The following is a 27242-nucleotide window of genomic DNA, read 5'->3' as shown; positions in this document are numbered from 1 at the left end:
ACTGCCTTGATTGTATTCATATCTTGAAATGATGCACTCTTGAGAGGAATATAAAGCACCCAAAACAATCCCTAGTGCATCAAGTATTGTCCTTAAGCATTCAGTACTGAGCTCAACATCTGCTGCTGGTGTAAAAATACCTCCAATGGGTTTTATTAGCCACCTCGAAAACCAGTTTTCAGTCTAAGTGAAGACAATTATCGGACACATGATCTGTGGATTATTTATAAAACCAAGGGCCTTGGTTTAATTTATTCACACAGATCCATTACAGTGTAGCTGGTCCTCCCGTCTTATAGGCAGCCTGCCAAGCAGCCAGCAAGTCCATTTCCACCTTTGGTAACGTCAGCGAGTGGGCAGCGAGGCAGGGACAGAAGAGAGCAAGGATGGCGTCAGTAGGGAGGTTTTAGAAGGAGATAGGATTCCTGAAAGCATCTATTTTCATTTTGTGGTCGCTCAGCCTTTGCTGGGGCCTGGGATGCTTGGTGAACAGAGCATGGGAACTGATGAATCACTCCTGCCTCTTTCCTTTTCTTTTTTTTTCCTTTTTTTTGCACGGCAAGGCAGAGCGCAGGGACATTAACTGGGCTGTGAAGTATGAGAGGGTCTCAGTCCAAAGAGCCCTGAAAAGAGACAGTAAGTGGAGGCAGTAGATAACACGCTGTCCTTGAATCATGGCTAACTTTTAGCCTTGGAGATCTTGCAATAACTCTAGTTAGGAGCCTCATGTTTTCTACGGGTTCACGAATTAAAATAAAAGCCATGGTCTTAAATTATCCACTGAAAATCATCCAGTACTTTAAAAAAAAGTCCTGCAAAAACCATCAGAAACGTACAAGAAATATTCAGATTGCATGACAATCTCTCTTGTTGATTGTTTTCGTTATGTCAACTGGCCGAAGCCTGCCTTTTTTATTGCTTTGCTAATTTGCATGTATTGCTCTTGCAGGTTCTACTGGGACTTGATAATGCTCATCATGATGATGGGGAATCTAATCATCATTCCTGTGGGAATAACCTTCTTCTCAGAGCAGACCACCACCACCTGGCTGGTCTTCAACGTGGCTTCGGACACCATCTTCTTGGTGGACCTGGTCATGAACTTCAGAACAGGGATCGTCAACGAGGAGAGCTCCGAGATCATCCTCGACCCCAAGGTCATCAAGATGAATTACCTGAAGAGCTGGTTTGTGGTGGACTTCCTCTCCTCCATCCCGGTGGATTATATCTTTTTAATAGTGGAGAAAGGCTTTGACTCGGAGGTATATAAAACTGCACGTGCCCTGCGAATCGTTCGCTTCACCAAGATCCTCAGCCTGCTGCGTCTGTTGAGATTGTCCCGGCTCATCAGATACATACATCAGTGGGAGGAGGTGTGTATATGGTTGTCCTTTGCATATAGATTAGGAAGAAGAAAAACTGTTTGGGGAGTATTCTGTGTATATTTGGGGTTGTGAGCTGGATCGTATACTGCCTGTATAGCTTTAACAATCTGATGCCACCTATAAAGCTTTTCTATGCAGGCATAACTGACTAAATACGATTCAAAGGCACCATCACTCACTGTTGACAAGCACTTCCATATACAGACTGAAAGATAGTTCTTCCCTAGGCCAAAGTGTTTCATTTAGTAGATGGATTTAAAATGTTGTGACAAAATCACTTGTAGTTAGGGATGGATTTGTTCCAGGTATCAAGGTACGCCAAGGTTTCACAAAGTCTTTTGTGAGAATGTCATTCCTGCCAATGCCTACTTTAAATACGGTCTCACGGTCTTCTTAGTTGGACACCAGAAGTCTCACGATGCTATAACGCCACAGGATTGCTTGTCTAAGCAAGGTCTCTCTTGCACAGAGCTATCTGGTCACCGTGATTTTGCTCATAATATGAAGGCGTCTGCTTCAAGATTCAAGAAGTCCCGTTGCATCTACATTGGGGACTCCTATTTGTTGGAAGTAAGACATAAAGGAGTGTTAGAGCTGCACTGTTTCGTGACTGAGTTGTTCAATTAAAAACTTCTTGTAAGGATGCCAGACAACACTTAATTACAAAGATATTGAAGAAAATGCCACACCTAAATAGTTTTAACAGCATTTTGGGTAACCCCCCCCCCAAAAAAAAAAAGAGAAAACAACAACTAACAAACAAATAGAGTCAGAAGCAATAGACAGATGATTTGGAAGTATTGTGGTAAAAGTTGGATGATGCAACTTTTACCACAATACTAACAGAAGTTAGAATCCGAGTTGAAGCCTCCCATTAGCGCTAAACAAAAGGCTTTTTTTTTGCTGTTTTAAAAGAATCTGGACTACATTAGGCTGCCCCTACCATGTTACCGGTGTGTTCTTTGTGCTGCTAGTTCTCCACCAAACACAGCATTTTGCAACTTGGCAGAATAATCCAGCTTCGATTTCATCTGGTGAGAGCCCCCATCTGCACAGCCTTGCTGGATTTCCTGCATGGCTTTTGCAAAAGTACAAACAGGATTTCTTATGCCTTTTGTTTTACCGATGGGCTATTTCCACTTTTCCATATAGGCCAGAGTTGTGAAGTGCATGATCAATAGTTGTCCTGCCAACAGATGGTCCCATCTGAGCATTGGATCACTTATTACTGCTCTTCTTGCCCATCCTGTCCATTTAGGTGAATAGCCATATCTTGGTACAGCTGCATTCATGCTGAGATTAGATTACACACAAGCAGACTTTATTTACAATTTCATCAGTGAGACTGATGAAGTCAGTTTGATTACATTAGATTTATTTTATTTAGGGGGTACTTATTTTAGGGCCTACTTTTCAGTTTTGTAAAAAAAAAAAAAGATAAGAAAATTAATCTCATGGATACTTTTACAAAGCACTGTATGTTCTTCTATTCTGTTCTCTTTTTCGGACAGTAAAAGCGTTGTGTGGACGAGACAGTATGGAGCGCAAATATTTGGTGCAGCAAGGTTAATGAAAATCTGCAGTGAGCATGCAGCCTGGCAGTGCAGCATATATAGGGACACGTCATAATGCTTGAACAGAGGAGCTGAACTCACAGCGCCGCTTTTCTCTCTGTTCTTCTCATTCACGCCGGTGTCTCCCATCCTCCCTCCTTTACTTCGTTTTTCTCATCTATGTGCTTTGTCTTTTCTGTTTATGGCACCTTGTCCCTTTTAGATGTCAGAGCGTTTATTTAAGATTTGTGGTATAGAATTATGATACGGTCTTTTTCGGAGCCGCATTCCAGGCAGCCACCACATCCACGGGAGATGTGTGTTGGAAAACGTCCAACCTGTTCTAACATGTCAGGTGTCTGCATCAGGATTAGAGCACTAATGGAGGGACAAATCCAGCCTCCGCCATCGTAATGGGCTTCAAACAGCGTGCCGTCATTAGATCAGCTCAGCCATAGACTTAGTTATTCAGGCAGTCAGTTTCCACAATAAGTCATCCTCCGTCCGCTGTGTTCATCCATCATTCCTTCTTCTGTCGTGGTGTGTGGGCCGCCTCCTTCTTCACTTTGTCACATCGCTCTGCTCCATCTGTGGAGGAACGATGGGTGCTGTTTAATCACCCCCATAGGCCGGACAGTCAGAACTGGCCTCATTCAGATTTGTTGTTTTGTTAAAAGCTCCTTTAAATTTGTCCAACGTCACATCGCTCCTGTGATGTAGAGACAAAAAAACAACAACATTTTATTATGTTAGCCATATTCATAGGTTTTGTTTTATTTTATTTTTACCCACAGAGAAGGAGTTTATTTTTACTTAAGATGATAGATGCCGGACATGTGGGTTAAAAATAGGTCTGCAGTCAGCTGCAGGTGTGCTAAAGTAACTACCTGTCCTGTTTTAGTAAATCTGCACCTCTGTTCTGTTAAATTTGCTTGCGCCAAAACCGCTGACTGGATACACTTCCTCAACTATCACCCATTGGAAAAAAAAAAAAAGGATATTAGATTAGCTGGGAAGCTTGTTGACAGTAGCAATTCATGAATCCACCACAGCTGACTGGGTAGTTAAATCACCAACGCACTCTCAGAGCCTACCTGTATCTATGCTGCTGGTTGCCGCTGTTTATGCACGGCTCTCTCTGTGTTTGATCAGCCATTCATCCGTGTATTTACTCTCACATAATTATCGCAATGTGCAGAGCTTTGGGAAATTATAGCGTGCGGCGTAAAGGTCACGCCGAGCAGTAAATATGGCGCACGCTCAAACGGGACAATTCAAACAGGCGCCAACCGCTCGGAAGCCGCTGAACTGTTTACACGCCTGGAAGAAGCTCCTTTTCTGATCTTCCTGTGAGGACGTAAACAAGAGAGGTTTGATTCCAACCCCATGTCTTTACTGCATGATTAGCGGAGACTTTTTTACTAATTAAAACCAAACCAGACATTTCAGTATATTTTCTGATTTAAGCTGAACTCGGTTTATTTTCTCATTCACAATGTCGTGCTTTATATAATGAGTCGGCCATTTTGTTTCATTGTTAATGTCTCTTAATCCAGGGGTGTCCAAACTTATTGTCACGTGAGCCGAAATCGTGAAGACAAAAGTACTCGTGGGCCAACAAATTATAATATTTTTTAAAATTTAAATCACAAGGGATATTGTTTTCATGTGTTCTCCTGTTGAACAATAAACAAAGACTGCAATATTTTCAGGAAAGAAATAAAGGAATCTGATATGTTGTAGAAAATGGTTGAGTCATATTAAAAGGAGGGCATCCAGTTTGCACATGCTTTTGGGTTCATTAAAAAAACAAGCAAAAATGAAACACATTCTCAACAAAATGAACAGGATTTGGGTCTCTCTTTCTTTGAAAAAGCTTGCTATTTATAGCAGAGATTAACAAGTTTATTAAAGCAGATCTTGATGCATCAAAGTCTGCTTTGAGTCAAAGTTGCTGGATATATGTTTTTTTTTGCTATGAAATTAAGGAGAATGCAAAAAGTCTTGTTATTAAAGGATGAATTGTTTGTGTTGCACTGAACATTTTCACGAAATGTTATTTGTTGGTTATTATTTCAGCTACATTTAAAGGAAAAAGTCTCAGTCTGTCCACAACATGCGCTTGGGGCATATTTGTATCATTGCTGAAATGCAGTTGCAGCACAAAATCACCCCAGTGAAAACCCTTTGGACTTCCCTGCCTTAAACCTTTTGCATGTTGTCAAGTAACAGGCACCCTCCTCAGACTATTTTATTAGGATTTTCTTTTTTTTACCCCCTCAGTCCATAAGGAAGTCAAACTGGTGTTGGTGATGTTCCAACTGATTCCAGTTTATAATAGCCGTGAACCTGGGTGGGTGCCAGTGTAATGCCAATTAAAGGAACTGTGTGTGATCCTGCACCAGGTCGAACCATAAGTGAGGTGAATGTTTTAGGTTGAATGATATGCCACGCCCCAGATTGTTTTTTCCTAACGAGAGGCCCTCTATAAGACTAAAAACGCTGCTCCAGCTCGTGCACAATCCTCTGGAGGAGCCAAGGCTTATTCAAGGGACTTTTCTTTGTTTTCTTTGACATGGATACGTCTTGAGTAAGCGATATGTTCTTATGTGAATGGTCAACTTACTTTCATGCCATGCTGTTCTGGCTACATTCCTTGTCGTGCGCGAACTGGAGAAGCCGCTGCTTAGCAATGGCTCCGCACCTCGTTGTGCCATTGGCAGAGAAAAGTCGTCGTGGGTTGTCCCCGATTCACTTCTTATTCCTATTAAAAAAGCCTGGACCCGCTCGATCGTTAGTCAGTTGTTATCAAATTACGTCCTTTAACTCCTAATACATTGTGTAAAATCATTTTCTTAAATCGAACATCAATGGCACATCCTTAAACCCCAACCTTAACTTTATAGTAAAGTTTGTGGACAAGATTTTGGGTGCATTTGAAAAGTAATAGGTTTAGTTCTAGCTTCCTTTTCTGGCATGTGTTGATGTGTCCCTGGGCAAGGCATCAAACCCCAAAGTGGCCAGCTGATCTGTGTTTTGGTCTGTATATGTGTACGTCTTTGCGTGTTTGCCATTTAGCGTCAGGTCCACGTCAGGAAACCAACCAGTTAAAACAAACTCTACCATCTCTGCTAAGTAGAGTGGTCAAAAATATTGTCAGAATCAACAGCTGGCATGGCTATAGAAAGCATGTTTTTGAGCTGCTTAATTGTTAAAGGGCATTTATCCTTAAATTAGTGGGTATAAAAGTACATATTTGAGCATGTATTCATAATTTGGACCACATGTGGACTGTAGAAAATCCAACATGTGTGCTCAATTCTTGATCCTGAAAATAAACAAGGCAGTTTATTCTGGGGTCATTTCATGCAGAAAAGAAGAAAGAAAATGTGTTTAATTATTTCTTAAAGGGCAATAAATAAATAAAACTAAAAAAATTAATAAAACTAACATGACGTTTCTGCCCATGATGAGTGGCTAACTTACTGGATGTAGCAATGCTAGGACACACATTTTAAAGAATTTTGTTCTGCAAACATTTAAAACACATATTTGAAGAGCTCCATCTACTGAAACCAGTCAGCGATAATTTTTCATATTGTCCTCACTCAGGTTTGAAACAGGCTATCATGCATCATGATTCTTCTGTAGGTATAATGAATGTAGTTTGACTTTATTTCTGGTGGAATGTATGCTTTAGGGTCTGCATTCAGATACGTGTTTGTGTTCTTACTCTGGTCTTTACTGCTAACAGCTAGCTCCCTATTCAATTCAATTCTTAAACAAACATAAATATCCCCAAATGATTACTGTGCAAAATGCAGAAAAGAACACCATGTATTCAAAATAAGATTAATAAAGTATAGCAATAAAATAATTAAATGATAGTTTATAAGTGAGAGTTAGGGCTCAGGTAAAATAATTGCCATTTTTTAACCAGAAGCTACTTTACTTTTAAAGGAAGCCTGGTCCAAAGTCTGTTTGATTTATTTTTTTTACACTGGAGCTCAGAAACAATAACATATAAAATAGAGAGGGGATAATTTTGATCTGTTGTTCTGCTGCTGCTCTGAGTTCACTAACATTTTGTTAAGTTGCACAGCAGGACGGAAGCTCCTTGTTTCGGCCTCATTCCTCCAACATCCAGACCGGCAAACAAAGACATTAATTCTCAATGTTTCACGGCGCAGTGCCTGTATTTTGTTTTCGGAGTGATAAAGCACCTTGATTTTTTGGAGTGTGGTGGTCTACCAGTCTGCGAGTTTAATGAATTCCTGTGTAATGATGACAATGATAAGTGGTGGCATTTTTACCGTTTTATCTTTAAATTCACCCGCATTTTGGGGGGGGGGATGTTTCCAGGACGTGTTCGCCCTCCGCCCTCGTGGGATTTTTAACCTTCTGTCTGTGTGTTTCTCTTATTATTTCATGCCCTCACAGACACACAGCTAATTATCCAAATGACCTTAGAGTTATAACACTGAAGTTTAACTGTGTCCAACTGAGAAAATTGTGCTTGCGTGCCTCCTGTTTTGGGGAACGTCACCATTACTTACTGTAGAATAAGTTTGCCCTTCAAGATTCATAGGAATAGATTACTTCGGTGCAGATTTTGCTCTACTGTATTTAATAAAAGATGCAATCGCGTAATTAAAGGATAACATTTGTAAACTGCATGTAGAAAATCCCCAGAGCTCCCAGTGCCACATCTGGCTCATCGCGGCCACCCGGCCTGCTGCCAGATTCCAGCTCAAGCTGGAAGGCTCAGGTTGGGCTTGTGGCAACAACAGCAGCCCCCAGGGGTGGCTCTAACCTCTCTGAGACCTCAGCCGGTGTTTGACTGACGCTGCACTGTGTGACAAAACATGAAATCGGTAAATCTAGTCCTCAAAGAGCTGCATTTTATACGTCAGAGTACATTGCTAAATGTATGGGCTGCACCGATGGGAGATTTTTGGGTCGATTTGCCACAACATTTTGTGGCATTGCAATGAATGAATAACAAAAAAATATCCCCCCCCCCCATCCCCCTCAATTTTCCTGATGGATTAAAAAGAATATGCTGTATGTTAACACAAAATGCTGAGTGTAAAACTAATAAATAAAACAGAGTTTCTGAAAACCAAAGCCAGGTTACAGAACTCTCTTTGGCTGCTGCTTTCTTCCAAAGGGATAAAGCAGAGCCGATTTGCAGCGATGTGTTCAGGCTTGCTGTTATTAGCTAAAAACTCCCTCCCTGTATATGTTAAGCAACATGCCTGCATAGAATGGCGCCTTTCTAGAAGCTTCCAACAACCTCTGTGCTCTATCTTTCTGCCTTATAAACCGTCGGATCATGTATCAGGACTGGATTAGAAGAGAAATAAAAAGGAAAATTAGTCTGTTGGCTACTACAGACTAACTCCACAACATATTTTAGACTGGCCAAACTGTAAAAAAAACAAAAACTAACATGCAGCTCTAGCATCTATAAAGCCAAAAATACATTACATAATGACAACAGCTACATGTTCAAGCTTCAGTGATTTTTTTTTAGCTATTTGAATGGAAAATAAGATTTAGAGTCAGTGGCCCTCAGCTTCGTCTGTATCTTTGAAGCCTTTCCGTTGCATCTGATCCGTTGTAAATGTATTGTTTATGAAGTGATCAGTGTTTTGTTCAGATGTTGTTTCTTACCATCATGCTTCATTAAATATTTCATTGGATACATTAGTGTAACTCCCTGCAGGCGAATCTAGTGCAATTGCATAATGACAGAACATTTTTCTTTTATTATGTGTAAGCTGTGGAAGTTAGAGCAAAAGAAAAATATATGATTTATTTATAAAACATGACTCTCCGTTTATTTTGGCATGTGAAATTATGCAGCCCATTTTCAAAATTACACTGACTGTATTTATTGTGGATCACAAAAGTATTTATACACATTTATCTTTTTACAACACCACATACAAGGACAATTACTGTTCTTAAATTTTGGACGAAGAAAAATCTGACAACGAGGCCTGTATTTGTATCCTGCCACCACAACTTAATATTTGGTTGAAGCACATTTAGTTGTAATTACAGCTACAATTCTTTTGGGGCTTGTCTCTATCAGGTTTACATCATTTAAATATCATTATCTTATAATTAATGCCAAATAATCTGGACTATTTTATGTCACTCCTGATAATTAACAGGAGCTTGGATTCGGGTTGAAAGGACAGTACAATAGTTGCTTGTTAGGCAGCCAGCTGCTATGTTTTAGGTGTTGTACTGCCATGGAGCTGTTATAAGTTTGACAGATCCACTTGCTTCTCAAAAAACCTAATGCTTTTTCTACCTACACTCATTTTAGGACTACTTAATATCAAAATTGATTCAGTTTATTCACAAACCCTTTCTGCTGAAAAGCCTTTTGTGTTTCCAGTTGTCCAATTTGCTTTAAACTGAACGTTTCGAGTTGACTGCTAGCCATTAAGTAAGCGATCTGTTTAATTAGAGTCTGTCGGCACAGATCTGTCCTCCAGAACCGAGGTGCCGGATTCACAGTTGGTAAATTGATCTGAAAGTGGGAGCAGGCTTGCCTGGGTATCCAGTTCACTGTGTGTGGGAGCAGGAAGACTAAACTATCTTCCACTGGCCTTCAGATAACCCGTACCTTTGTGTGGCTGTCTGACACCAGAGCTTTTCACTCCCTGTTTTTCAGGGTGTGAATATTGTCGTTGCTTTTTTTTTGTTTTACCTTTTTCTCCTTATAAAGGTATGTACAGTTTTCATTCTCTCATTTATTTGTTCAGTAGGACTATTGTTTATTTATTTTAGTTTAGTTCCAGTAAATGACAGTGACTTAGAGAAATCAGTTTATACTAAATTATGAGATTATTTTTTTTAATTTAAACAGTAAGCCGTTATAAAACAATCGTAAACACTGATACAGCATTTTGAAAGTATTGAACTTTAGACAGCTGTATTTCAATTAAGATTCTCTTTCAGTAACTTTTGCTCTAAAATTGATGTTTATAAAAGTGATTACGGTAAGGTCACACTACCCAATCAGATAAAGGTCCCTAATTAGAAACCCCTGAAAAGGGATTTATTATGGTAAGCAGCATAATGAAGTTTAGTGCCATGTACTGGTTTAGTCTGTTACTGAAGAATGATATTGATGCAAGCATTTAATTCAATATCATGTGCGTGTTTAGCTCTGAAATACTGCATTGTTATGTCCTTATTGTAGGTCGCTTTGGATAAAAGCATCTGCAAAATGCAGACATATAAAAGGGAGACCTGTCTGGTTTTGGATTAGATCTATATTAGAATATAAAAATATTATAATAAATATTTACTTGTATGATGTTTAAACTTTTATGCTGCATTAGCAAATGGGTTAAAAGGGTCTGGGTTGAAGAAGGACATCTAATTCCTTCAATGTTCATGCTTTAGGAAGCGCTAAATCTAGAGATTCTTTTGGTGGATTTCTAATCTCAGTATTTTCAAAGCTTTTATTTGCTGGTATCGATTTTAGATTACTCTCATTTCTCTTTCAGAGCCTTAAGTAGATATAGGAAGCCTTACTGCTACATGTGGCCATTCATGAGAGAGCAGTCACTAGACTTTATAAAACTGGTACAGCAAGGTTGTACTAGTTTTATAAAGCCAAACCAAAAGGATTATGAAATTAACATTTTAAACTGTCTTCAGCATCTTACATTCGTGTTTAGCGGGGTTAGCACAATTAACTCTAAACATCCATCTCTGTTGCTATTTCTTATAGGTAATGTAGACACTTACCTGACAGTGAGACAAAAGACAGCAAACAATCCCTAATCTAGCCCTTTCCTTTATGAGGAGAGCTCTAGCTAAATTTCCTGCAGACATGTCGACTGACTTTTTCTAGAAAATGTACAATCCTATGAAAAGCTTCTTATAGCTCTGTGCTTCCTCTGGGTTCATTTTTGAACTGAAAATAGCCAGCTTTGATTCTTCTTCACTCTGTAACAATGTTTGCCCTGAAGATTAGTGCTGTCAGCACAGCGTGAGGTGGGTCCTGTAACCCGAAAAGCAAAAGCTTTAAAAAAAAACAATCTGACTTGCCGGTCACTGATCAAGCCAAACATTTTCCTTTCCCATTCAAAAGCAGATTTCTGTACATATTCATCTCTGATTAACTCAGAATAGATGGAAATATGCAAGCAGTGAGGGGATCTTCCCTATTCCTGGTGCTGTTGAAGGATTGATCTTGTGTAACTCCCACTAAGATAGCGGCAGCTGCGGTAAAACTGTTTGTTTCGGTACCGATGTGTGTTGTGAACTTTACTTTTAGAGTAAGTGGTTTGCAGTCTAGCTAATTTTGATGATGTCTGGAAACTAGTCCTTTTTATCAGAGCTCAGGACCTGACATGTAGGTTGTTGTCAAACTAGAATAACTTAAGTGCCGCACATGACTTATAAGGATGAGGCTGGCAATATTGTGAAAAAATGTAATAAAAATACTTTCATGCAAAAAAGGGGAAGAGTCTAACTAGGATTGCCAAAATAAATAAATAATGTAGGTTTTTGCAAAGAAGCAAGCACACTTTGGTTAAATATTGCACTAACCGTTCCAGTTCTCCTTGAAATGGGGCAATCTGCCCTCTAATGATAATGAATCCGAATGCTTTGTGAGGTGTGTGCGCCATAACCTGAGAAAAGAGCATCACGACGCCGCCGATGGCATCTCATTACCAGCTTGTTTCATGTTAAAGCAGATTAGCGGGCGTTCCAGCGTCCCGTGGTTTTGCTTCACCTGTCTCAGTAAAGGCTGTGCCAGGTGCTCGGAGCCACGGGGCCAGCGTCCCAGAACCACGCGGAGACACAGGTGCACAGGCACGCACGCACGCCTCAAAAACACAGAGGGATATGCTGAGTCATGACGTGCTGAATTGTGTGTTAGATTAAAGGAGAGTAGAATGAGGGGAAACAGAGAACGGGAAGCAGTTCGGATTCAGTAACGAGCAGCAACGACAGCAGCGTGGTTTTCGTCCACCCTGCGTTGTAATTAGTAAACAGAGCTAATTATGTAAGATCCAGCTAAAACCTTTTTATTTTTTGTCAAGATGTGCAAATGATCCCCTTTTTTCCTCACCAGTCTCCTACTTATCTTCACAACATGAATGTATAGAAGAAACGCACAGCTAATTTATCACAGAGAGCAGCAAATGGCATTTACAGGAACGTAATTAAAAGGAGCCTGTCCTCATTACCACGTTCCCTCAAATGGTATTTAGCTATTGGACACACAAGCCGGACAGCGGGTAGCAGAAATGGGAGCGACTGCGGGACTCTCACTTCGCGTTTGGAGCAGAGCCGCTGGCTGATGTCTGCGTACAACTGTTTCCTGTTATGTGCAGTGATTTGATGTGATGTGAGAGGCTGAGTATTGTTGGCATGTCTGCGTGTTTGTGTGTGCAGATCTGGGGATTTTATACCCCGTGGCCAAGAAGAACAGGCATGTAGCAGCTAAAAAGCACGGCTGAACTTTTTCAATACGGCTCATTGGAAAATATCGATCCAGCAGTAGCATGACTGATACTCCTGTTGCAGAGATAAGCGATAAAAAAAAACTTAATGAACCCCAATTCAGTGAGACAGAAGCCTTTATTTTAATGGTTTAGCCCGGAGATCTCTGTGATATTTATTAAACCGACGAAGCCTGGAACCCGCTAGCGTGTCAGGACTGAGCCAGAGAGGAAGGAAAAGGGGGGGGCTGGATGCTTACTGCACCATCTCCTGCTGGTGAAAAAAGTGAGAGGAATGTGCAGGTTCAAGTGGATTTCTCACTCGCTTTAGAGCAGCTGAAACATTGCAGTCCTGATAAAGTAAATGCACCAAAGTGGTAGCAGCAAGTCTTCCTGCCTGCCTGTCTCCAGTGTATGCTTGCGTGCAGTGGCACGGAGTTAGGAGGGACAGCAATCCTATCTATGATGCATTCATCTCCCCAAGCTGAAAGTATTTTCTTTCTCTGTATCGCCCTTTGCTACTTTGCTGCTGTGCTTCTCTTATTTCTGTTCACGTTGTTCATCTATTGTATTAAAATGTGTTAAGATGTGGAAGTTTCCACTTGTAGTTTATGCACCTACCCCCTCAGAAAAACACACACACGACTAATTGTAAGGAATAGGATTAAAGTATCTTTAAACTGAATGTTGGTTATATACCAGATTTGTGAACCACGTCACAGCTCATGTTCTGCTACGACATGAAAAAAATCAGCATAGTGAACGTATTTAAGGTAAGCAACACCTTTACATTTTTAGCAAATAATAATCAAAAGCGAGGAAGAAAACAAAATATTGCATTTAGCAAAATATTGCATTTGTGATGCAAACCCTTTCACCATCAAACGCTTTCACCGATTTCACCACCAAAGTGAATTTGTATCAAAGTCTGGACATTTTGTTAGTCCTTCTTTTGCTAACGGTAAGATTTAGGACTAAGTACTAAGTTTAGGTTTAGGGTTGTTGCCAGGGTTAGAACATAGAGAGGGTTGAAAATAATTGAAAGTCAATGGGAGTCAACACATGGTCCCCACTGCATATAGCAAGATGAGAATGCGTGTTTTTTCAGCTTGCAGCTTGTAAAAGAGATTCTAAAAAAGAGATGCCAAATTCTATTGTGTTTCTATTTTATTCTATTATTTTTTCTGAACATCAGATATCTTTTGAAGTGTAATAGTTTGGCTAGAGACGTTGTATAGTTCCTTGGCTGTAACATTAACCCTTTATACCAATACAAACTCAGTGACTGCAGCAAGCACCAAAGTTGTGTCCGTGCACTGCACGTGCATTAATATATGGTTTGTCACCGTTTAGCGTAATATTTTGAGATAGTCTTGGGTTGGTGCAACTTAAAATTGGAGCCGTCATTAGTTATCCTACAGTGTGCCCATGAATTAAAAGCGTGCAATACAGTTAAGCCCATAATTATTCACATCCTTGGCAGATCTGCTTTAACCTATTAAGACCCAATCGTTTTAGTCTAAACATAGGCTTTTTGATACCTGCAAATGATCAGTTTCTCTTCAAATATTTATTCTCCTTATTCTCCTGACAGATCTGTAAATGAGGTTTGACAATTGATCAAACATATATTTGATGTTTTAAGAGAAACTGATCTTTTTCAGCCTCTTCAAGTGTCTAAAAGCTTATGTTTGGGCTGAAGTTCCTGGATCTTAAGGGATTAAGAAAAAAGTCTACTTAGTTTATTTAGGGACTGGTTTCCACTGACTGAAAAGTGCATACCTGAGACTGTGCAGGCATATTACCGACTAAAGCATTTGTAAATGGAGGCTTTCTAGGTCTTGGCCAATGAACTGTATGTACATGATTTTATCAGCTTTCTTTCACATTTTACATCAGCGTAAAAGCCCCACCTCCGATTTGATTTTTCAGACAAAAGTGTGTGGCTTCCTTACATGCTATTACGTTCACATCACTGTTCCCACTTGAATAATGCAGGTTCACAACAAAAACCTCTGGCATCTTGGCTTATCCTGTAATAAACAGATTCAGTCCCCTCCCTCCATACTGTACAGAGTGCTGGGGAACATGGCCCAGTGGCCAAGCAGACATTTCTTGTCGTGTGTGTGGGAGTTGAAGCCTTGCGGGCAGAAAAAGAGCTCGGTCTCATCTCCATGAGGCCGACTGTTACACAGCTGACATGTTTTAAGGAGGGAGGCTGTCTGTTTAAATCATTTCAGGATATATTTTTTGAAATTTCTCTTTCTCCTGATTTGACATTTTCTTTAAACTAAACTGTACCCCCTTTCGCTCAGCAAAAATCCAGTGCTAATATTTTAACGTTACAGCATTTTACGTTTTCTGCAGAAATTCTTTCATGGAGAAATTTTTGCAGCCTGTTCCTTCTGATAAATTCAGTGATTGTAAGTCCCTGTATCCATCTGCCTAGAAAGCTCTCTGTAGAAAACAAAGTTGACTTAGGCTATACACAATAACTAAATGGACTTCGTCAGACCGATTTTGTCAGGCAAAGAAAAATGAAGGACATGGCTTTTTTTTCTCCTCTTATGCTGTCAGTTCTTGTCCTCTCTGTTTCCAAACAAGCTTCTCTGACGAGGAGCATAATGCACCATGAATTCTGTTCTTGCTCAGCTCACCCAGGGAAGCTCGCTCTTGGCTCAGGGGGAGGAAAATCCCAGACTCCGCAGCCTGAAAGAACGTCTTCTTCTCCTTGTTCCCCGCTGACTATCTTATTTTTCCTTGCCAAATTGCTCCTTCTGTTGCTAGTTGCTCTTGTTAACTGCAGTAGAGAGTGCTAATTGCTTTTCCATATGGTTAAGCACACACAGTTTAGGGTCATATTTAGGGTTGAGAAAGTAGAGGAACATTTTTTGTTTGAAAAAAACAAACACCTTTAGCATTTTATTTATTTAGATATCTGTTAAGCCCAACACTCCTGAAAATATAAAATGACCCTAAAATGGTGCCATTGCTATCATTGATTTTTGCCAGTAGGACAGCACTATGTCTTTCTTTCACATGTTAAAAGCTGGAGCATACAGAGCTTACTGTTTGCACAATTTCTCTATATCATCCAAACTGCTGGGTCCTCGATGAAGCTCTCTTCGGCTCCACAGGTTTTCAATTAAATTTTATTTCTGGGTACTGAGATGGAAAGGAGAAAAAGACTGTTGTGTCTAATAAACCATTTCTGTGTTGATTTGGCCATACGTTGTGGGTCATTATCCCGCTTAAAAAACAAATCTACTATCCATTTCATTTTTTTCTGTCATTAGCTAGCTATTTAAAATGACTTGGTATTTTCAAGAGTGCCGTTTTAGTAGCATCTTATTCATCTTTGGTCTTTTCAGTTTCAGCTGCCTACATTTATGGTAAATCTAATAAATAACTCCCTTTTTTGGGCCTCTCTCCTCTTTGAAAATACGCATGTTGTTAAATATTTATTCTAGAACAGAATATAGTTAAAGTGCTTTTTTTGCCACAGACAGATGTGCAGATTTTATTCTATTTTTTTTTTACTTTATTTAAGTTTACTTGTCAAATAAACATTCAAGGCCAAAAGTCGCAAATACGAAATGCATTGTATGCAAAATGCACCCAAGAATCTCATAACATCTAATTTGTAAAGGCATTAAAACAACCTGAACATTAGAGTTAACCTCCATGTCAAAGACAAAGTTTTCAGACTTTTAAAAATGTGTATATGCAACATAACCATCTAGCCCGTTAGACCTAAATACTAAATGTAAATATGACCTGGTAGGTACCATTGATAAATATCACAGAGGAACCTTTCAAACATGTTTAATGAAAAATAATTTTCATCCAGATACCAAATCTAAACTCAACAAGTAAAAGATAACCGTTCTAAATAAATCAGTTGTTGGTCTTTATTTAAACATTTAATTGGATATTAAGACCCAAATTTGTAGGATTCTAAAACCTCCTAACCAACTTTTTTTTAAGAGAATACTCTCTAGAAGATAGAGCTTCTGAGGGCGAGATCTAGATATGTGCAATGCTTAACCTGCCTAAGGTCCAGTGAAAAGCAGCAGAGAGATCCCCAATACAAATGAGGAATTAATTATAGTAATTCCAAGTCCCCTTTAAATAGGAGACCATGTACCAATAAATGCTTTTAAGTCCCTTTTTTTTTTGACTTGTTATACCTTCTGGCTGCAGAAAAATAAATACATGTGAATATACCGCTATACTGTGAATGCAGATTCTTTTGCTGCCGAGGGAGAAGCACACTGCTGTGCTTTGCTACTGCTAATTCACTTGTGATGCTAACTTGCTCTGTCCCTTGTGGGTGAATAAGTCTGAAGTTATGCAAACCTAATTCCACAGCTGCTTAAGAGTTCTTCAAGACTGCCTAAGGCCTTCTTAAAGTTGCAATAATGATTTTAGTCTCAATGCAGCTTTGCAAATACTCAGCCCCTGATGAGTTCTTGTTTACTTCTTTTCGAACCTGTCCTTGTGCAAAGAACCACTCAAACAGCAGTTCTGACCAATGTGTCTTGTGATATAAATGCCCAAAGTCGTAAACCTGCCCCCTTTGATTGAGAAATGCCTGCTTCAGTTCTGTAGAGATTACCTTATTTGCTGCCTATTTGCTTTTGAGAGGTCTAAATGTGGGCTGCACCACTCCAGCTGCATATAGTAGACGGGTAGATTAGAAAAAAAACAAGGCCTCATTAGGATTTGTTCACTATCTTGTTTAACATCAGTTAACATATCTGCGACTCTGAAAAGTCCATTTATTTTAAAATTTCAGTTTTCTGGTTCATAGACAGGCTGAAAAACTGTACATTAGAGTCAGTCATCTGGAGTAGTGGCAGGTGGATGGAAAAGAAGAAGAGGAAAAAACAAGATATAAAGCAAAATACGCACAACATTGCCAAGGGTATCTGCTCGTCTGGCCTCACATATGAACTTGTGTTACATCCCTTTTTATTAATCCATAGGGTTTATTATGATGTCGGTCAATCCTTTGAAACTAGAACAGCTTAAATCTTTCTGGGAAGGCTTTCTACAAAACTTAGGAGTGTGTGGATGGGCATTTTGGAGCATTCTTTCAGAGGCGCATTTCTAAGGTCAGACACTGATGTTGGACAAGAATCTCTGACTAATTGATGTCAGAACTATTTGCATTCCAGCCAAGCTCCTCCACCCAAATTGCTCCTACAAAGTTGACAGCATGAAGCTTTCAAAATGATTTGTTTTGGTGAAGAATTAACATTTCCTTTCCATTGAACTAAGGGGATGAACCCAGCTCCTGAAAAACACCAAACCCTATGCTTGGTACAGAGCAACCAGGCACGTATCTTTACTCCTACCAACTTATCCGTTTGACTGCCGAGCAGACAGGCAAGATTTATGTATCCGGAGGACAAGTCTATCCTGAGCTAGTATGAAGTCTCAAAAGCTGCATGTTTTACAACACTGCATCTAGAGCATTGCATTGCTCTGCAGGACGCTGTTATTTTACATGGGCTACCTCTTTGTGACTGAGTTGCTGATGTTCCCTTGTTGCGTCCACTTTGTTACAATACCAATAACTGACTGTGGAATATTGACTAGCGAGGGAATTTTATTCCACAGGTGGCCACTTATCACAGTAGCTACTATACTGGAATTGCCATGGCTCCTGAGAATGAACTGTTCTTTTATGAGGGTTTTTGGCAAAAAATCTGCATGTCTAGGTGTTGCATATGATACATCTGTGACCATGAACGAGGTTGAAACAGTTGAATTCAATGTTGCGGATAGGGGAATGTTTGGCAATACAATGAAAATCTGATATCTGTCATAAACAGCATTTAGGCTTTAAAATTGCAGAATGTGGAATGAATGCAAGACTTGAGGCAGGTTTCCTCTTATAGCTGGAAGACTATAAAACAAAGCACTGAAAATCTGATAAATAGATAAATATTTCTGACCAGTTCAAGGGATATACAAATTTCCATCAGTATTAAGCACCAAATGTAATGTCACTTAACTGAACTTTTCAAAAGCTAGGTGAAAAAATGGTTTAAGAAAAATAACTATCATTGACTAAACATGTATATATACACATACACACAATACTTTGTTCTTTACAAAGTTGAATGTGCTGACAACAAAAAATCACACAAAGATTATCAATGGAAATCAAATCTGTTAACCCATGGAGGTCTGGATTTGGAGTCAATCAAAGTGGAAAAACACACTGCAGATGGATCCAACTTTGATGTAATGTCCTTAAAACAAGTCTAAATGAGGCTCAGTAGCGTGTGTGGCCTCCTTGTGCCTGTATGACCTCCCTACAACGCCTAGGTATGCTCCTGATGAGGTGAGAGGGATCTCCTCCCAGACCTGGACTAACACATCCACCAACTCCTGAACAGTCTGTGGTGTAACGTGCTGTTGATGGATGGAGCGAGACACGATGTTCCAGATCTGCTCAATTAGATTCAGGTCTGGGGAACAGGCGGACCGGTCCATAGCATCAATGCCTTCGTCTTATAGGAACTACTGACACACTCCAGCCACATGAGGTCTAGCGTTGTCTTGCATTAGGAGGAACCCAGTGCCAACTGCACCAGCATATGGTCTCTCAATTGGTCTGAGGATCTCATCTCTGTACCTAATGGCAGTCAGACTACCTCTGGTGAGCACTTGGAGGGCTGTGAGCCCCCCAAAGAAATGCCACCCCACAGCATTACTGACTCACTGCCAAACCAGTCATGCTGGAGGATGTTGCAGCAGCAGAACGTTCTCCACGGCGTCTCCAGACTCTATCACGTCTGTCACATGTGCTCAGTGTGAACCTGCTTTCATCTGTGAAGAGCACAGGACACCAGTGGTGAATTTGCCAACCTTGGTGTTCTCTGGCCAATGCCAAACGTCCTGCAGGGTGTTGGGCTGTAAGCATAACCCCCACCTGTGGACGTCAGACCCTCATACCACCCTCATGGAGTCTGTTTCTGATCGTTTGAGCAGACACAGGCACATCTGTGGCCTGCTGAAGGTCATTCTGCAGGGCTCTGGCAGAGCTCCTCCTGTTCCTCCTCGCACAAAGGTGGAGGTAGCGGTCCTGCTGCAGGGTTGTAGCCTCCTACGGCCTCCTCCACGTCTCCTGATGTACTGGACAGTCTCCTGGTAGCGCCTCCATGCTCTGGACACTATGCTGACAGACAGAGAAAACCTTCTTGCCACAGCTCACATTGATGTACCATCCTAGATGAGCTGCACTACCTGAGCCACTTGTGTGGGTTGTAGACTCCGTCTCATGCTACCACTAGAGTGAAAGCACCACCAGCGTTCAAAGGTGACCAAAACATCAGGCAGAAAGCAGAGGAACTGGTCTGTGGTCACCACCTGCAGAACCTCTCCTTTATTGGGGGGGGGGAGGGGGGTCTTGATAATTGCCTCTAGTTTCCACCTGTTGTCTATTCCATTTACACAACAGCAGGTGAAATTGATTATCAATCAGTGTTGCTTCTTAAGTGGACAGTTTGAGTTCACAGAAGTGTTATTGACTGGGAGTTACGTTTTGTTGTTTAAGTGTTCCCTTTATTATTTTGTTGAGCAGTATATATATATATATATATATATATATATATATAAAATGCCGATGTTGTGCTGGGCTCTGGTAGTTCTCTGAGCTCACACATTATCATTTAGATGAATCCTAAATTCCAGGTGACCTTGTGTATTTTCCAATAGATGTATCATAATGTTGCCGGTGAACTCATCGGATGGGGTTACCTCTGTGTACTGGTCTGTCTCTCTCTCTTTATCTCTCTCTCTTGCTGGCAGTCTGTCTCTTAGTTTGTTCCTCTTGTATGATGGTGGGTACATAGAGACATGTCTGCGGAGTGGAGACAGAGAGACAGACATAAAGACAGAAAGATAGTGACAACAACAGGAGGTAACTGAGGAAAAGAAGGTGGATAGTTTGGCAGCAAAGGTTTCTTCTTATTCATGACTGGATATAAATTAACTTTCCGGCATACAAATGATAAAAACAACTTAAACAAGTGTTAGTGACTTTAGGTATTATTGTCCCTGCTGGTACCTTTTTGGTCCAGTTTCCAAGACTCTCCACCCTATTTTTTCTGTTTTCTAACCTACAGCTGTATTTTAAAGCTACTGTTCCTTATGATAGCATTCATACTCTTGGAAGTTTTCCACCCATAGTCATGTTACATACATAATGGGGCGACGGTGGCGCTCCATTATGTATGTAATTATATGATTTTCAACACTTCACAGATAAAAATCACAAACACTTTGCCACATGCGTTTGAAGTAGGTCCCCTTTACTCTAATACCGGTAAATGAAATTCAGTGCAAACAATTGACGTCTGAAGAGTCCATATGTGTGTAATGTAAACTCAGTGCTGTTCTGTGAGGGCCTCACAGGTCTGTTAGATATCATTAGTGAACAAATAGGATCAGGAAGACCAATGAATATAATAAGTGGTGGAGAACCAGGGGGACAGTTTAAAGTAGGGTTGAGTTATAAAACAGTTTCCCAAGTGTTGAATATCTCATGGAGCACTGTTCAAGCCATCATTCCAAAAGGGAAAGAGTTAGGCACAATTTTAAATCTTCCCTGAAATAGAAAGGAGATCATTAAACAGAGAGAAGCCACAAGTTCCTTGGTTCCTTAGATGTGGAAAACTGGTCGACATATCCCTAAAGAGTTGCAAATGTAATATTAGCAAAACGTGACACTACAAACTAATGACCCAGTGGAGCTGATTACAAATGCACGCCACACCTTTCATATTTTCATTTGTTAAAAAGTTGTTGGTACATGACAAAAAATCCCAATAAAATACAATGAGGTTTGTAGCTGCAATGTGATAAAAGGTGAATGAGTTCAAGGTTGAAGTACTTTGAGCAAGGCAATGTATTTTTTTATGATGCTGCCTTTTGCATAGTCCAGTATTCCTTGATATGCATATTTACCACCCTCATCATTTTGCCTGTGAACATCGCTATAGGTTCCTTTTTTTTTTTTTTTTTTTTTGCTAAAATAAACAGTTGAATATTAGTTTAGAGCCAGAGTGCGGTTTAAAAATGTCTTTGACTCAGCCTGTGGTTTGAAGTTAGCTGTTTTGAACAACTCCACATTAACCAGCATAATAATGGCCTGCTTTTTGCATAATTTAGCTACTAAATTCATACCGTGTTTAGTAGCAACATCTTTTCTTGAGGTTCATTAAGTCCCTCCAGGGCTGTGAGTGAAAAACAGTCGGTAACAGCAGCTTTGATCTTCTGTCCATCCCTGTGGGATATCCCCCAGCAGAAACAAGTTTCCCTCTGCTCATTGTTCACAGTACAGTAAGCAGACAGAAGACAGATACATTCGTCTTTTGTGTATCTGGTAGGTGGGGGGGCTGATAACTGCCAAGATTAGGCTTATCAATGGCTATTTTTGTAGGCTGGGATGTGACCATGTGCATAGTGGCCAGAGCAGGATCTAACTGAGGAAGGAAAGCCTTATGACATTTTTTCAGTCATGTAGCCACTAAACCATTTATATCTTTTTATGAGATTCAGACAGTACGATAACTCTCAACCAAAATTCTGTGCATTGACTGTATTACTATGGGCACAGTTATAAATGCCGCATGTGTTTGTATATCATTTAATATGTGTGATTTTATTAACGGGGTCCTATAGGGCTACTAAATCTGTAAATAGACTGCTCTGACTAAATGGCCATTTATGCTCGCGTTAGAGGTCAAATTACCTCCAAATCAACTTTCTTTTGCCAATAAACTGTTTACATGGTTGTCCTATAGTACTGACTGCATATCCTGGTCATTATTTTGAAAAATTTGTGCATATTGTTGAAACCCTGCTTTTGTGTCTAAACTCATCAGTGTGGCGCCCTCCTAGGGTTAAACAGTAGTCTTGTATTGACTTTCGAATTAACGTTGCTTTTGGTTGACCTGACATAATTCTTATATAGTGATGTTGGTAGCTCTGCCGCTGTGGGTTTTAAAAGCAGCTCCATCTAAAAAAAAAAAAGCACCTCCATGTTGTGCCTCCTTAGAGAGAGAGAGTACTGTTGCACTTATCAAACCTACTAGCGACTTGTTTTCTTCAAAAAAGCGACTGAAACAAATCTACCAACTTTTTATGTGTTATTAATTTATGTGAAAGCGACCAATCGTTCTGTGTCTTTCATTCTGAGAGTGAGACTGTTAGTTTTGGGCTGGGTATTGGATTTTCACGCTCCGCGGCTTCAATAGCCAGCTAGCAGCGTAGCCCCCACGATCACCAATGGTATTTCTCCGTTTAGGGATGCATCCACTATCTTGCTGATAATTAACTAAAATACAAATTAAATGAAGGCAGAAGACAGAATGAAATCCTTGTCCTGGTGTTTATTTGTACTTAAAATTGGACATAAATGGCCCATAAGAAGGGGAGTGGGAATAACCGTGGACTTCAGAACAGAACAGGAGCCAAGAATGAAGTCAGTATCTAATACCAGGACCGAATCAGATTAATCCAGCCTCTAACTACTAATAAATAATATAATTTATTGCTTTAAAATATATATATTGGGATAACTGTAAGAACTGTTTCGATAATCACTGTTTAAAACAAATGCGCAGTTTCATACACACATGACTCTGACTGCAAATCAGTTTTTGGCTGCTAATATTTGCAATCTGAAGTACTGTAATGCAGTAAAATAAAAGTTACGATTTCTTTAAAATGCACATGTCGTTTACAGATATGAAAAATGGCACAGAACAAACAGCAGCTGACTGTAATTACAGAAGATGTTTCTCCATGTGGAGAGTATTTAAGGTTTATGTCATGTTCTGTCCAAGCTAATCTGTCAAGCTAATGTTTGTCAATTAATTACCCAGGTTTGCTGCTCCAGTAGTGATTAGCTGATCATTTTACCATCCATTCATGCTACTAAACTCCTGTAGCTTATAGCTACAAGAGTATAACATCATTAGCTTAAACAGAGTGATTTTAAGGCTGAGTTAGTTTAAGAGAGATGGGTGGTGCTTCTCTGGTAGAAGCACCATGACTAGAGGCAACAGCTGAAGGCTTGTGACTTGGTTGTATTGCTTAAAAATGACCCAGGTTGAGCCAATATTGTCCTGTAAATTAGACAGAAAAAAAACAGATACTGGCCAGAACTTTTCCCTGAAAAATAACATTTATTTTTAGAAGCTTCATTGTATTTTTATGACCATCAACTAATTAAATGATTGACAAATCAGTGCTGGACTGATTGACCGATTCGGCATCAGGGGGCATGCATTAGTGATTCCGTCAGTAATTACACTGAAGTACCACCACTCATCCCAGGCATCCTGAAAAGATGCCTTGTGCAAATTAATTAATTAGAAACTAGCGAAGCATTTAGATTTCTTCTCCTCTCGCTTCCCAGGAGTTAATGTGGCGGTGAATGAATTTAGCCAGGGACCCTTTGTCTTGCTGTCATGACTACATCTGCTCTCATACAATAACCCATGGAGAGGCATTATCAGAATAGTTACCTGCCATAAGAGCACAGAGATGTGTGGATGTGTGGCTGCAGACGGAAAGGATTATGTGGAACATCAGCTGTAGTCATGGTGCAACAGCCAGACGTACGAGAGGCCGTTTAATGTGCTGATGCTCTTTTGTAACTCTTGCAGTTTCCTTGCAAAAGCCTTTGAGCTTTTTACTTCCTTCAACCACATGCTTCCCCTCATTTTACAGGGACTTCTTTCTACTAGACCCATACAGAAAAAGAGCATATTTGTGAAGAGGGAGGAAAATGGATGATGGTTGTCATTTAAAAAAAAAATAAAACTCAACTACTTGAGTCAATACTTACTAGCTGTAATTATAGATGCAAGTCTTTTACTGTGTTTTTCTGCTAGCTTTGCATGGCAGAGACTATTATTCCCTATTTTTCCTTACAAGTGGTAAATGGTAAATGGATTGAACTTATGTAGCGCTTTTGCAGTCATACTGACCACAAATTACGTAATTTAGTCAGATTGCGTAGAGAGTATGTTTGCACAGTAATTTTCAAGTCTTGTCAAAGATTCTGGATTGGTGTTTGGTCTTGACTTTGACTGGGCCACTCCAGCACACAAGTATTCTTCTCTCTAATCCAATCCATTGTTTGTCTCACTTTATTTTCAGTTTTGTTGGCCCACTGGGAGTTTAACCTCCAAGTCACAAATCCTTTTCTGCATCTAACAAGTTTTTTCCAAGCTTGTGTTTGACTCCATCCATCCTTCCCTCAACTCTACTAGGTTCCTTTATTCTTTTGTTCCTTTTTTCTTACTGAAGACAAACATCCCCGCAGCATGATGCTGCTGTGACCTTTTTAGCGATCTCACAGTAAAAGGGGGCTGAATACAAATGCCCAGCATGCTTTTCAAATTCATATAGGTAAAACACTTCGTAAATCATTTATAATTGTTCTCCCACCTCATCTGTACGCACATCTTTGTGTTGATCAATCATTTAAAATCTGCAACAATAAAAAACATTACAGCTTGTAGCTGTAATGTGACAGAAGGGGAATAAATTGAAGTGATATGAACATTTTAGCAATGCAATGTAAGTGTATGTTTTTACCCTTGGGTTTCATTCCACAACATGTTCTGTTGGGCTATCATTGGCTTTATCATAGGCTGTGGTAGAGATCCAACAGAGAGGATACTGCATATAGTGTCCCCGCTTTACATCGTGGCAGCAAGGATCCTTCTTGCTGATGTTTATAAGAGCACAGCGGGTCACCCTGTGCAATCCAGTCAAATCCCTCCCACTCTCACATGGGCACTAATCTTCCATGACTGCCATCTACAGCACAACTACAACTCAGCTTACAGGACTACATGACCCTGTCCTCTCTATGACTTCTCCGCCGGCTTTGCCTTTCATTTCTTATGTCTGTCCTGCTGTCATCCTTCTTCTTTCTGTCATTTGCCTTTGTCTTCCTGAGTTATAGGTTTATTAGCAAATACACCTTACACAAGGGTGAATAAAAAGGCAATTGTAAGTTACGGACAAATAGAAAGAGTTACTTGTGAGCATGCCAGTCACGTGGATCCTCTAACCGAGAGAATGGTTTATTTCTTTTTTTATCAGGGACAGCGTAGATAAACATACTTAAATTACAAGTGATATTGTGCACAGGGATTATTTCTCATTTGCTATTTCACAACTCCAGGATGACACCAAATACAAATTAGTATGTTGTATTACAGGTAAAATGCTAATAAAAAAATCCCAGAATCTTCCTATTTGTATAAAATTTACAGGGGATAATTTTAAAACCTCAAGCTATCAGACAAGTTTCCAAATTAATACTCATGGTGCAAAATGCATCTCATGGGGTTACAAAATTATGTTTCAAGCAACTTACATATATGAACACTTAGCAGTTGCTGTTTTTTAATTTTAAACATTATGGCTCACTGCCCACGGTGAGCTTGGTCTGGAGGGATCAAGGGGAAGGAGTGGGGGGGGGGGGGGGGGGGGGAGTGTTAAACAACAAATGGGAAAAATAAGAGATTAAGTACATTTTTTATTGCTCATTTTTTTTAAGTCCAGTCAGTGAGTAGTAGGTGCGCCCCACTGTGTTGTGCATGGTGTGAGTAAAGACAACATGACTTCTTAATGACCTAATTAAGTTAAGTAGGTGATTAATAAGTAATAGTTAAGTAATATTAACAGACAGTCTTTCACTGTGAAATATTCAGCTGTGCACATAGATTCCAGAAGACAACCGTTTCACGTTGGAACCTTTATTGAAATCACAAAAAAGCCGATTGGCAATGCCTTTTAGGCATATGACAAACTTCTATTAAAAGAAAAACCCAAACTAACACACATGGACTGGTCAAACTTGGGCTGAATTATTCTACTCTGTGTTCAGGTTTGTTTATAGTTGGAGGAGTTTAACGAGGACGCCAATTGGTCACTATTTTTACCACTGTACTCATGCTAATTCTCATGCTAATTCTGGCTCCCTTGCGCTTACAAGCACCTCTGTGGGCATTATACTGACTGCTTGTGTTTAGAGAGTTGCATCTACGTGATTTATTTGATCTGAGCTAATGTTACTTTGCTACCCATGCTCGATTTACAGGTACAAATCAATAAGACATGCATCCACAAAGCTGCTCATTTGTTCCTTTACAGAGCAAGGTTCTGTACGCCTTGAGAGAAACAGCCGAAACATTATCCACAAAGGATGAGCATATATTAATTACAAAGATTAATCACTACATATATCCAGAATAGAAGAAGCCCCAGTATGATGTGTGGGCTACAGTATATGGGATTAGTAATACAGAAACTGCAAGCTGCTAAAATAACATCTTAAATCAGTGTTTTCAGTCCTAAAGCCAGTACCTCCCCCCCTCCCCCATCATGTCCATGCAGACAACCCCATAACTATGAGTCCCTCTGGCTGTGTGAACCTGCGCTCCAGAGGATGTCAGTTCTGCCAAAAAAGCTCTGAATGGGGAAAGCGCAGATTAAGCCAGAACACAAGTGTTGAGGTTATCACATTCACACGACCAAAATAGATGCAGAGTGGGTGAAACGTCGGGCACAGCAGCCAGGCTTGAGGTATAGTGTGATGAGACGAGATCGAGAATGCTGACTGACCTAAAAAAAAAAGTGGAGAACAAACTGGTTTCCACTACAAAGGGTTTCTTTAGAGTATCCCCATAGATTATGTATACGTTGCGGGGAGAACTGTTTCAAAACGCATCATAAGTACAGGCACAGACAAAGTAAGAATAGAGAGATCTGGAGGATTT

At 40.0% G+C, this 27242-nt stretch overlaps 1 protein-coding gene across 2 annotated transcripts in view; it reads left to right on the top strand.

The window, feature by feature from the left end:
* Positions 1–27242, top strand: part of LOC105930685 (potassium/sodium hyperpolarization-activated cyclic nucleotide-gated channel 1) — a 126823-nt gene that overhangs the window by 7005 nt on the left and 92576 nt on the right. For both annotated transcript variants that reach the window (XM_036140290.1, XM_036140291.1), the window contains exon 2: positions 950–1373. In XM_036140290.1, the coding sequence (XP_035996183.1) occupies positions 950–1373 (424 nt within the window). The remainder of the gene's footprint in view (positions 1–949; positions 1374–27242) is intronic.

This window comes from Fundulus heteroclitus, chromosome 8, assembly GCF_011125445.2.
Source record: "Fundulus heteroclitus isolate FHET01 chromosome 8, MU-UCD_Fhet_4.1, whole genome shotgun sequence".
Taxonomy (NCBI): Eukaryota; Metazoa; Chordata; class Actinopteri; order Cyprinodontiformes; family Fundulidae; genus Fundulus; species Fundulus heteroclitus.
Note: the sequence above shows the minus strand (reverse complement) of the source record. Positions and strands in the feature narration are given on the sequence as shown.